The sequence below is a fragment of the Lepidochelys kempii genome, chromosome 7 (genome assembly GCF_965140265.1).
Source record: "Lepidochelys kempii isolate rLepKem1 chromosome 7, rLepKem1.hap2, whole genome shotgun sequence".
Taxonomy (NCBI): Eukaryota; Metazoa; Chordata; order Testudines; family Cheloniidae; genus Lepidochelys; species Lepidochelys kempii.
Window position 1 is genome coordinate 8,395,488 of NC_133262.1, and position 13,020 is coordinate 8,408,507.

Sequence of the window (13,020 nt, forward strand, 5' to 3'; positions counted from 1 at the left end):
ACAGCTGCTTCTGCTGAGCAATGTGGGAGCAGCTGAGATCCCAGGCCGGTAACTGCATTACAAATACTATAGCTACCTAGAAGCAGCTGTTGCACGGCCTGGTATGCTTTCTGGTTGTATTCCACACAACTAGCAGAGTCCATCTACTAAAAGGAAGCTGGGCCTTTCTTTTCCCCCAGGAAATACCACATGCCATCACCTAGTCCTGGGTGGGCCCAAAATCCTTTAAAATTGTCACGGGAGTATATATGTGTGGGTAATATTTCTAAACCAATATAGTTTAAGTGGTACCAAAAACTGTGTAGGCAAGACCTTCAGCTTTTGTGGGAAGTGGTTTCCCTTTATGTCCACTTGCTTCTGCTCTGCATCCTTCAATCTGCAGGTCTGTGTGACACATGCTGCTTTGCCACTTCAGAGACAGGACATGCCTCTCTATGACACAAAACAGTGGGATTGAGGCTAGAGGGGAAATTGCTGGAGTAAGAGAGGGCAGGGAGGGGCAGGACTTGTGTGCCAACAACACTAAGATTTTGGGCTACATCCTGGGCTACATATATTCTAAAGAACTGGGGTTGAAAAACAAACTTTTTTGGTTGCAGCTCTTGCTTCTGACCAGCAGAAGCAGTAATTTCAGCAGAGTCCATGTCCCCCAGATCAAAACTAGAGAGAGAAACTCTAGCAGAATCACACTCTGGCCAAAATAATGCAGTTCCACCGAAACTGAAATGCTTTGCAACATTGCAAAAGTTTGTTTCAGAAAAAGTTCCAACAATGTCAAAACAGCTCATTTTGACACTTTGGGGACAGAATGCTTTTATTTTTAAATTACTTCATTTTGAAATGTTTTAAATGTTGTGTTATATTATAAAATGTAAAAAAAAAAAGTTGGAATTGAAAGATTTTGGTAAGTCTTTGTTGAAACGAGACATTTCAATTGGCTCTTAAATTTTTTTTTTCTTCACAGAGAACTTAGAAAGTTTTGGGTTTTGTTCCAGTTCAGAACAAAGCCAAATCTTTGCTAAATTGGGAGTTCTGTCCACTGCCTCCTCTACCTCTGAGCAGCCAGGGCTGGCATCTTCCACTGCTCTCTCTGATGGTTTTCACTTGTGGGAGGCAGGCAGTGTCCTGCCCTGAAGAGACCCCATGTTGAGTATCAGAACGGGAAATGAGACCGGATGGGAAGGAGAGTAGAGGATTAACAGTAAGGGGGAGGAGCAGAAAATGACACTATAAATGAAGGGGGATTTCGGGTAGCGAAGCACCTTGTAGGAGAGGAAAAAATGATGGAGGGAGACTTTGCACAAGAAGGGAAAGGCAAGTGAGGGAGGGGAATGGAGATAAGGGGCGGGCATACCAGAGAGACGTGGTGGGAACACAACTGGAAAGGTTAAGGTATGTTGGAGGGATATGCCCCATGAAGATCTCAGAAGAGAAGGCAGACCTATTGTGCGTCCCCATTCATAGAGGCCAGCATGGCAGACCACAAGCCTTTCTCACCAGCAACTGAAGGTGGGGGCAGCCATTGCTTCCTACAACCATGGCAGAGTGGGCTAGGAAGAGAGGGTGCACATGCATTTTTTGCTTGGGCACTGTATGCTTCATCTCAGAACCCACAATACCGCAGGGGAGGAGAAGAGAAAGTTGAACTTTCCCCAAAAGCTCAAAGTCATTGGAGTAAATGAAGAATAACAGGAGGTTGATGTGGCTTCTGATCAGTTTCCTGGCATTTGAATTCATGGTATTATGAGGTTAAGGGAGGGGAGTGGCCTTTTCTGATGAACTGGGAGATACTCATGACAAGGCTACACTAAAAGCAAAACCCCAGAGATCTAGGACCATGAAAGAACAGAGGAATAAAACGAATGGATCAGCAGGGGCACAGCGAGGCAAGCAGCAGACAACACACATTTGGGATTTTTTTCTCTAAAAGTCGGTATGAAAGGATATTCTTAAGAGGATTTAACTATTTCTGGTCTGTCCGTGGGTGGTCAGTTTGTTACTCTTAGAAACACAAATGAAACAGAGCTTGCAAGAATGGATTTTGGGCACAACTGTCATGCCTGCAAGGGATATTTAGAAATTTACTGAAGAGGACATCTTAGAGAAACTTGGCTAGTAAAGTCAGGATAATGTGATTTTAAGCCAGACCAGGCAGCAGGGACTTGTGCAATTCTAAAGGAGTAAGCCAATTACATTCCCTCTTAAGTATAAATAGATACATAAATATGGGAAAACAGAAATATCTTTCACAGAGTGTAGATTGCTGTCTTCAAATGTTTGAGGCTGTGCATACTTTCCAGAGGAAATCTTAACACGCTAATTAAAATGCAGTCGGTGTCTCCAATGGTGGAAAAATAAACTGCTAGCGAATTAAAGATGCACACTTTTTAAAAAGAAAATGAGTCAAACTTCTTTGCACAAACATTACCACACAATGTGGGTGTTCTTGGAAATGACACCACTGTGTAGGTTATGTGTTACTGAGTTATAAGGAGATGTGTGATATTTTGGGGCCTTGCGTTTGAATTGGTTATGCTCCAGAATCCCCTCTCCTCCCTCTATATTTTGGTCCTTGAATCCCTCCCCTGTTGATTAAATCTATATTCGGGCCCTAACTTTCAGAAAGTGGAGGCCAGAGGACCATGTGTGGGTGCTTTTGTCAGCCTGCTCTGCATATGAAATGAACAGAAATGTACATACAAAGCAAGAACCTGTGGTATGGGCACTTATGTAACTGCAGATGCAATTATCACATGGAGTTCAGGCCTTTATCATGAGGCTGTCCTCCTTACTTAGGCGGTAGAACCAAGGGGAAGAAGTGATTATACAAGTGAATTTAATAGTTATTTATCTAGAAGGCCCCTCTTTAAAATTTGCTTTTGGAACAGTTCGGCCTCTGCTACCAGCCTGAGGAAACCTAGCGCTGCCATCATTGGGCATCTCCCTCTCCTGTGATGCTCTGATCTTTGGCAGCCCTCAGATGTCTGCCTGCATCCCGTCTGAGGTCTTGCATAATCAGTGGGGCTGTGGACCGGGGGCAGTGGCCATGTCTTCACGGGGGATGCTGTAGCAGATAGGATTTGCTCCTTGCTTTCTGCTCACCCTCCGGTGCCAGGCCAGCATGGAACTCTCAGTGAGGCACAGGTCCCAGCAGCTGCTAGGGAGGGGAACAAACAGGGGGCCAGGGCCTGGTAGAGAAGAAAACTAATGGGATGAGGGATGGACTTGCTCCATCACTAATTCCTGCCCTCTCCCAGTACCCCTGACTCCTGCCAATATCCTGGTCCCTACTGGTTCCCCCAGCAGCCCAAGCTATCCTTGCGTACCCCATCCCACATAAACCTCAGAAACCAGGAGGGTATGGGGAACAGGCTCCTGTCTCCCACACACCTGCTGCCACTCGCCAGGGAGAAATCAGAGACTCCCTCCCCACATCCATGGAAAAACATCCCACGTGAAGCAGCTGAGAGCATGGCATCTACATCAGCCTGCCCTCCCCAACCTCCTACTCAGCTCTAGCTTCTCCCCCCTGAGGGTCACGTCTCTCTGGCCCTCTTTGAGGGGATGGGATGGTGGCCACGGACAGCCTATCCCCACCTTTAACTCTGCTCAATTATGTGGACCTTCTGCTGGAATCCCTCCTAGGAACTAATCAGCCTTAAGATGGATGGGGTTTTCCCACAGCTCTCAGGAAACTCTGCCTATAATTGGTTTCCTCTGTGCTATGAGAAATCCCACCCAATGGCATAGGCTGACGGGCATGTTTTTTTTCTAAAATGTTTCAATCCTGCCTTTAGTTCCCCTCCTCGTTAATCGGGGAGGGGGACTTACTTGGCCTTGGTGTAGGCTTCTCATGCTCTCTGCCCTCTCTTGCAGCTCCCAGCACTGGGGTCTTCTACCTTCTGCTGCCTGTGGGCTGCGCTTTCCCTAACCCTCCCCACCAACCTTCCCTGACTTCAGGACCCTATGAAAGACAGCTGGAAAATGGCTGCCTGCACCCATCTTCGCCTTGGAATTCTCCTCTCGCAGCCGGGGAAAAGGGACATGGAGGGGGAAGACAGAAGCACATAAAAGAGGAGCCTGTGGAGTGACCCCTTCCAGTGGGGTTTCTGGGCTATGTGATTTGATTTGCTAGCTGGAACTGGTTTAGTTGGAACCTTCTTCCCTTCCTCTGTGAGGTGCTGCCCCTCCCCAGGATGCAGCTACCATTTCAGAGGCTGACTGACCTGACTGTGCAACCTGTAGGCCTTTTTAGCCCTCTATATTTGTTGCGGCTGCTCCCCCTCCCCACCCCATCCCCAAGGCTGTGGCATAGACCATAATAATCTAGGAGGAAACATGTCCTGACATGCCTGCTGTGTTTAAAACAGTCTTAAGCCATCCCTGGGGGACAGCAGAGCCACCTACCCTTGACTGTCACAGAGGTGTTTATCCCACCCCTCAGTAGGGATTAGATCCCTTCTGCCCCCCTCTCTGGCTGGAGCTGCCATTTCACCTGCTCGGTGACATGACCCCCAACCCTGTGCACCTCTCAGATCCCTCCTCTTGGATTCCTTTTGCGAGGCAGCTCACTTTTCTGTAAGTCTTGTGCTGATGGCATTGCAGCAGCCATTCAACATTCACACAGATAATATTTTTCTCTCTTTTATTATCGCTCCTAAATTTGCAGCCCTGAATTTGACACGAGGGCTCACGGTTGCAGGCCAGTCTTTCTCCCTCCCACCAGAAGCTGCTGACATCTAAACTGGATAGGCAATGTGCTCAGAGCCAGTTGTCAGTAGCTGGGAAAGATGACACTATATCTGGCTGGAACAAGACAAGCGGAGCCTTCCCACGCCTTGTCGGTCCATTGAAAGTTGGAATTGGCAGAAAAGACATCAAAGCAGGTGTGAGAATGCCACGGCAGGATTTGCCAAGGACTCCTCTGTTCATGTCTGCGATGCCAGGAGCCAGGGCAGGGGAGAGATGAAAAGGGCAGGCTATTTAATATTCCCTCCCCTCATGAAAGCAACACATCCCCTGTTTCTGAAGAGCTTATTCTGTGCCATCGCGGCAGCTGTTAGAGGTTGTGGTGGCATTAGCCTCTTTGCGCTGCGAGTTATCAGCCCTTGGCAGGGTGACAGTTACACTGTATCTTACATAAATGTGTACCTTGTACTGATCTGCCCACGCCTACCCTGCTAAGGTGTGTGGCCTGATTATTTACCCCCCAACCCCTTCCTGCCTCCAGAGGATCTCCTTTCTGGGAATTCCCTCCTGAACCCCTTCTCCTGGCAGTTCAAACACTCTTCCAGGCACCCCTGCAGCTCCCCTTCTCCCAGTATCGCTTCTCCCATGTCTCCCCTTTGGCTCCCCCAAACACCGCCTGCCCTGTATTGCTCACACACTGTGGCAGGGAAGAGCTTGTGCTAAACAGGTTCCTTACGTCCGCCGATGGGCACCCAAACTAAAGCTATAGCTGGCAGGAGAGCCCTGCATTAGGGGTGACCTTTTGAACTTTCCAGCTACACCCAGCACCCTTAAATAACAACAGCAGCTCCTCCACACAGTCCCGCAGAGGACTTTAACCCCCCCACGCTCTCTAAACACCTCCTTCCCCACCAGCTTTCCCCAGAGACGCTCCACCCTTCCTGACCTCCCCATGCCCCTGTCTTCTTGTAGCTCCCACATACCTCCCTCTTTTCCACTGCATGCAATGTCTTCATGCACATGCTCCTGGGTCCCCAAACCCCGCCCAGGAGCTGAGTAAATGGGTGAGGACAGTTATAGGAGTGAGAGACCCCTGTCACTGAGCCACTGCCAGCTTTATTAAAACCCTAAGGAAAGTCCTGGGAAATAACATCGTTAAACTGGAAATCAGGATGAACAGCTGCACAGTATTACATACCTTTACTGAAAACATCTAAAAGACACCACAGACCTTTAAAAGCGTGAATATTCAGAGTTAGCTTCTCACTGAAAAACAAACAAACGTAATGGTTCTGTGTCCGTTGCAGTGAATATTGCCACTATATTGCCAAACAAGAGGACTCCTGTTTATTTTTTAAAAAAAGTTTGTCTAAAAATAATAAATGAGTCCTTGGGAAAATTCAGGGCCAAATTTAGTGGGAGTGTAAATGACGGGCCCAGGTGTACCATGGATGTAAGTGGTAAAACTCGTGAAACTTGCACTGACCCAGCATTCTGTAGGTGAACCATGTAGCTTAATTTTTAAGCAGAAGTGGGTCACTACAGGAATTGTAGCAGGAAAAACAACTACCAGGAAGGTATAAGAGATGGAAGAAAAGGGCTGATTTCTTATATGTTCCTGGCAGCTATTTTCCTGCCACACATCTTTATAAGCAGCCTTGACAACTCATCATGAGCCTCATGACATTTGGTATTCTTAAAGCCCCAGTTTCTGGAGTCATGTTGTGATGTGAGACTCTCGGCTTTCTTTTCTTAGAAAATATGTTTTTAGCCCTAATGGCAGCAGAGCACTGGTAACTGGAAAACATAGGCAAACATAATAACCCATTAAACTTTTTTTAAGCCTATCTGATGATTTGTGATGGCCTGCCTCATGGTTTTTGAACAGCTGAGTCATCTAATGCTGTGCAAGTAACACTTATTTTGTACACTGCTCAATGCCAAACTGGTGCACACTACCCTACCCTTACCCCTTACACCAGTGTTTCCATCGCTATTGAATTTGACCCAACACACTGCGAAACAACAAAGGAAATTTAATATTAAACCAACTTGCTAATGACATTAAGGGCTGGAGAAATTCCAGCTCAGAGTTAATATTTACTCACCCTATTATGCCTAGAGCATGTTTAGGGTCTCAAAGCAATAACATGGGTCTTGGCCCTACTAATGCAAAGGGGTCATAGACCTAATCAATCTGGCCACCTGGGGATTCCCTCAGTGTGTCAGTCCACTCACAGTCTCTGCCATGGGGTGCAAGCAGCTACAGGAAAAGAATATGCCTGCAACAGCTCTGCATTTCTATTATTTCTGGCTGCCAGACGGCCCTCTGGGCTGTAGGCAGTTGAGTGTAAATTAGAGCAGTCCTAAGGAGGCTAAGCCAGTCCCCATAGAGTCCTGGAGTTGTGGAACCACAACGCTGTCATAATAGCAAGTTTGTCCTCTCCCATTCTGGGTTTTGTACTAAGCATAGCTCAGCTGTATGTTCTGCAATAGTGACCCACATTGTGGTGAATTCAGGATAGCACTGAAAATATCAACTCTTGAATTCCCTTCTTTGTCAGTTCAAGTCACGCCCCTGTTGCATTATTATATCGGGGCTGTAACAAAGAGTAGTTATGACACATTGTGTCACAGATCAATGTAATGGCTCTGTCAGTCTGTCTGGCCAGTCTCTTAATATGTATTACACAATAAAATATAATGGTTCTAAAGGAGGCATTAAAATCAGTCAAGTAATCACAAAGCACCTTCTTAATAAGACTCTCCAGGAAAGCGGTGCACTCTGAGTGTTTGGAAAGGAAGTGTTTTGATAGTACAGGTAATTATTATTATTGTTTTGTGTATGCATTTGGCAAGCAATGAAAGTAGGATCTTTTTATGCCAGAAATTATTAAAACACATTGTGTTACAAAGAAGGTGTTCTTACATATTACTGTATGTATTGTCTTACTTAGGCACTGTGCACTTAAAGTGAAGGTTTCAGCTTTAACTTCCAATATACTTGGTTTTTTGTAGGCTTAAGTCAGAGCCTTAATGTTATCAAAGTAGTATTTAGTGGTGTAGTGAGTATATAAAATGCTGTTTAAAAAATAATTACATATAGCTCAAGACGGGAAAAACCAGTACATTCCTGTAAACAGCCACTTAAGATGTGGGCAATAAATAAATGACTGTAATAAATAATTTGTCATGTCAAAGCTTAAGCATTTGGTAGGATGTTGAAGGAGGGTACTCTTTGTCCATTGCATCCTGAGATACCTTCAAAAATGATTGGGGATTAGAAGAGATTATTTTACTTAGTATTGGGACAAGCTTTTGGAAAGCTTATCCAAGTGTATAGGACTCTTCACCTTTCTGCCCTCCCTTTGTATTTCCCCCCACCCCCAAAAAGACATTATCACAAATATATGTTGCTTTCTAACTTGTGAAATTAAATAGACTCCCTTAAATCTGTGGACTGACTTTACGGATTGTTTCTAGCAAATCTATGGAAGAATGAGCCCTGAGAGTAAAGGGTCAGTAAATGCAATTAAAGGGTCTCTAATTTTCCATTGGCTACTGCAAGTAAAGTGTTTTGTCTTTCCACATCCACTGGTAGTCCTCTTGTGTCACACTTTTCTGCCCTTTCTTTTCTTTTCAATATGCCCTCCTTGTGGTGAAAAGGAGTTCTTCTTTATATATATAGAAAATATATATATATATTCTTCTCTATATATATAAAGAAGAACTCCTTTTCACCACAAGGAGGGCATATATATGTATATGCATATATATATATATATATATATATATATATATATATAATGTAAAAAATATCAGATGTGCTGGCATTTAAATGTTACTCCAGTTGTTAATAGATCGTGGACTGGTATAGCAATTCATTGTAGCTTGTAATAGAGGTAATGTCACTTTAAGACATGTGATACTTTACAGAGCAGGGATGTATTGAAATAGACTACCGGTACTTACAGCATTGTATAGCAATCCTGCTTTGTACATACAGCTGCTTTACTCTGCATTGAATGCACTGTAGTGAGGCTGCTCTGTCATTAAACATAAACTGATCCTCATCTTTAAGTACACTGGAAGCTGCAAATTATCTCAAGATCACTTCAAAGGTCTCATCAAACAGAAGGTGACGTTAGGAGATGATTTAAAGGTGAAAATGACAAGGTTTCCACCCCTCAAACCTTAGCCACTTTTCTGACAACACAGTCTGAGAGCTCAGATGTCTCCTTTACTCTGGGAATAGGATTGGTGACGAAAAAGAGAATTTTTTTTTTTAATCCTGATAAAGAAGATTATTGGGAAGCTATTTAAAATTCCTTATTGTGGTACAGATGGATTTTAAAAAGTGTTAGATCTTTCCAATGAACACTAATAGAGTACTCTGCTCTTGGCTGGATTACTCAGGTAAGGAGCTTCTTTAGGATTTAAGATTCAGAAAGCAGATCTTGAACTCATCTGACAATAACTGGAGGAATACTCACAGAATCTGTGTGTGTGTGTGTATATATATATATTAGCAAGAGGCTCTCTTTGCATAAAAACAGTGTGTTCGACAGCAGTTGTAGTGAGCTGACTAACAAGTACATGAAGAAATGAAATGCTAGTAAGGAAGGAATGTTGGGGCTTTGAATAAAGTTAATTAAAATAATGTAGTTTGAGGAAGGATGGAAAAGATGTAGCAGACTAAGAGTGAAAACATGGGGTGGGGGTGGGGGGTTTCAAAGTCATCTGTTCAGTGTGGTTAAGAATATGATACCTGGACACATTTTAAAAAAAGAAATAGGAGCTATTGGGTGATTGTAGAAGTTTGGCTTTGCTTCATGGTTTGGCTAGGATGTTAAAGTTCAGGTTAAATAAGAGCACTTTATGCCTGAAATATCAATGCATGTTAGAGTCACCTTTCCCTTTTATGTCATTGTATGAAAGCATGGGAGCACCAGAAATGACTAAAAAAAGCATTAATTTCTGAAGACATGGGAGGTCTATTGTGAGCTATCTGTTTGGAGGGGGTAGAATCCATGTTACACTATTACTCAGTCCAAAAACAAAGGAGGAAAAGTATACAAAAGTAAACAGTAGGAAGGAAAACTAATTATATGCTGAATAGTGCATCAGATACACAGAACAGGGAAACAAATAGCCTTGTGTTGAGGAAAATAATGTTTTGCTATTTTGCAGTTAATTATACTTGTCAGTTTATTTGCGGGATTTTCTTCCATTAATCTTTAAAACAATCCTCAAAGACCATGCTTATTTATTAAAATAACAAAAATAATCTGTGCATATATTTTATTGACACATAAACATCGCTATGATTTTTAATAGTGTGTATTTCCCCAATAAAGAAATTGTGCTGATAGGTCATTTTTTGGATTTTACATTGGTCGGCTCGATCTTTCCTAAATGCATAGAATGTTCAGGGTTAAGAAAAGATTTTTAGCTTTAAAGTCTTCCATCCTCAGTGAACATGATGTTCTGCTGATTGGATTATTAGATAGAAAGTGGCATCATGTCATTGGCTGAATAAGGAGAATGTCTGAAGTTTGATTAATTTGGCAATATGAAATGCAGCAGAAGGTGTTATTAAAGGAACTGGATGATATGTAGCATAGCTGAGCCTTGCAAATCCTACAATCCTTGCAGGTATTGAGAAGGAGCTATTAAAGTCACAAAGTCTGAGAAAATTTAACCAATTAGTATAATAATAAATGGATGGAAATATCTACCCACATATAATATTTCAAGTAGTCAAGTGTGCCAGCATTGGGAGACAGAGAAAGAAGTACACCATTCCTTTTCAGCAAGAGTTTGTCTTTAAATTTTGACACACTCTACCTTATGAAAAGATCAAACCTCCTATTTGTTACATATAAAATTCAGTCTGCCCTTACTATTGTTCTTTATGAGCATAGGCCAAACAAAAGGAAGCTGATTTTTATCTGGGGATTAGAACACAATTCTGAGAAACAATTACTTTGTTTAGCAGACAGCATTCATTGCAATTAAAAATTAATGTGCACAGAAGTCAAAAACAATAATCTGTTACCTACTGGGTAGGTATTTGCCTTGCAGCCTTGGGGCTGGAGGATGCTTAAAATGCATCTCAGATATCTGATAATGTTGTATGACTATCTGTAATATATTTAAAATAGTTTTGATACTGTCTGAGGAGCTCATTTTTGGGGGGATAGTATTGTAATTCCCTCCCCCCCCCAACTGGTAAATCAAATTGCAGCACAGAGTGGGAATATTTCCCTAGCTTCTATTTATGTTGTTTTTCTTCAAGTACTTGGATCATTATAGTTTCATTTGTGCCACTGAATTATAAAAGTTACCAAGTCTCCCATGCTGACATCTCTTTACCTCAACTTTTCTTGTTTTTGACATGACCTTTGTCATATAACCATTGCAGCCTGCAAGGGGAGGGGGAGAAGAGGGAGGGAAGAAAGAAACAAAGATACTGTAAAGGTAAAAATACTGTTGTAATCACTGCTAAATACTGTGTGTGCTCTCAGGCTATATGTACTAACGCCTGTCTAATATTTCATTTAGAGAATGGCGATGGTCTCTACAATGTCTTGGGTCCTGTATTTGTGGATAAGTGCATGTGCAATGCTGCTCTGTCAGGGGTCTCTTCATCACACTTTCCAGCAGCATCACCTGCACAGACCAGGTAGGACCAATCAGCTACAGGATGTTGTAAGATGACAGGCACTCTATCCGTGCACTTGTCTGCCTTGATAAATGGTTGAATAAACATAAACATCCCAGTTTGTTATTGAACATTTATGAGTTGTTTGTCTATGTATCTCAGAGAATCTTTCTGATCAGCCTAATGTATGGCTGTTTGGTATTGGAATATGCCTCCTGTTAGCATCCTTTTCTAACAGCTTCTCAACTCAGGAGGCTGATCACTGAAAGCCTATTTTAGATAAGAATTTAATTTCTCTGTTCTCTTTATTTTTTTTCCTGTGTAATAACAGAGTAAGTTTTGTTCCCCAGAAGAAATCCTGGTGGCAGAGCTTTGTGTAACTTTATTTGCTGTACCTATGTCAATCTGGGCACAAATTGTACGCTTACAATGATATGAGTGAAACTCTGATAATAGTTGAGCCTTTTCACTCTTCCTGAGGTCAGTGGGATGGGATGGGTCTATATGAGAGCAGAATTTGGCCTAGAAGTTTTAATCTTACTGATGGCAAGCCATGAGTTTGCAAAGGTGCAACTCTGAGTAGAATTCAGGCCTGGGTTTCAGTGGGGTTAGATGAGTGTTGCTGAGAGCAGGTTTTAGTTTCTTTGTGTGTGGAATGGAGACTGTGTATAAATATTTTCATTACTTTGACATTCTTCAAACAGAAATTGTTGGTGTTAATTTTCAGCTGTAATTACTTTGTGAATCATGTATCATATGAAAAATGTTGAAGAAATGGCATATTAAAGCTCATTATTACCAATAAGTTAGAAATGAGAGAGCCTTGTGTTGTAATTTCACATACTCTGAACCCAAGGAAAGGAGTGAAAGTTCTTCCCAAGAGAATTAGAGATGAAACAGAGAATATTAGCTGGTAATTACACATTATTTAATTTGTAGAAGCAGGTAGATCAAAGCAGAATTAGAATAAGGCTAACATTTTCAAAAGTGATAGGGCTTAGCCTCCTAAATCACTTAGGCACATTTGAAAAAAATTGCCCTTAATCTTTAGTGGGTCTAATGTGCTGAAAAGTTTTTTTTCCAATTGTTTTCGCTGCCCAAAAGTGATAGGGTGTTTTGGGGGTATCTTCGTGTCTTCTCTCTCAATAACATAATATAAAATAAATATAATCATAGCCTGGAGAGGAATGGTTCTAAAAATTTGACTCCCAGGCTTTATCTAATGAACAACTATTATGTGTTTTGTATTGGCTTTAGTACCGGCATTTTGAAGTTAGAGAATACATCCCGTTTTGGATGTTCTTTTTTGGAATACACAGAGAAATGCCCATTAAAAGAAATGCCCCGAAATCACGATTGGTGATCTGAGACTGTCCCCTGGCTAAACAAACAAACAAACAAACTACTTGCATAAATAGGTAAAAGGAAAATGTAATCTCATTTTGTAAAGTCTGTTGAAACAAGCGACATTATGAGAAAAAATGAGAGCCTGGCAGATCCAGAGCTTTGCCACATTTGCCTAAGCTTGAAAAATCACTTCTTTTATGAAGCAAGAACAGTCAGACACTGAATGCATACCAAGTATTGGGGAAATGTGGAAAATGACAAATCGTTCACTCAGAGCTGTGATACAGATATAGTGAAGGTTTTACAGCTGCCTCATCACC

At 42.3% G+C, this 13,020-nt stretch overlaps 1 protein-coding gene across 2 annotated transcripts in view; it reads left to right on the forward strand.

The window, feature by feature from the left end:
- Positions 1 to 8,693: 8,693 nt before the first annotated feature.
- TAFA1 (TAFA chemokine like family member 1) overlaps positions 8,694 to 13,020 on the forward strand; it is a 350,487-nt gene continuing 346,160 nt past the window's right edge. For both annotated transcript variants that reach the window (XM_073351052.1, XM_073351051.1), the window contains exons 1-2: positions 8,694 to 9,105; positions 11,254 to 11,374. In XM_073351052.1, the coding sequence (XP_073207153.1) occupies positions 11,257 to 11,374 (118 nt within the window). In that variant the 5' untranslated portion in view covers positions 8,694 to 9,105; positions 11,254 to 11,256. The remainder of the gene's footprint in view (positions 9,106 to 11,253; positions 11,375 to 13,020) is intronic.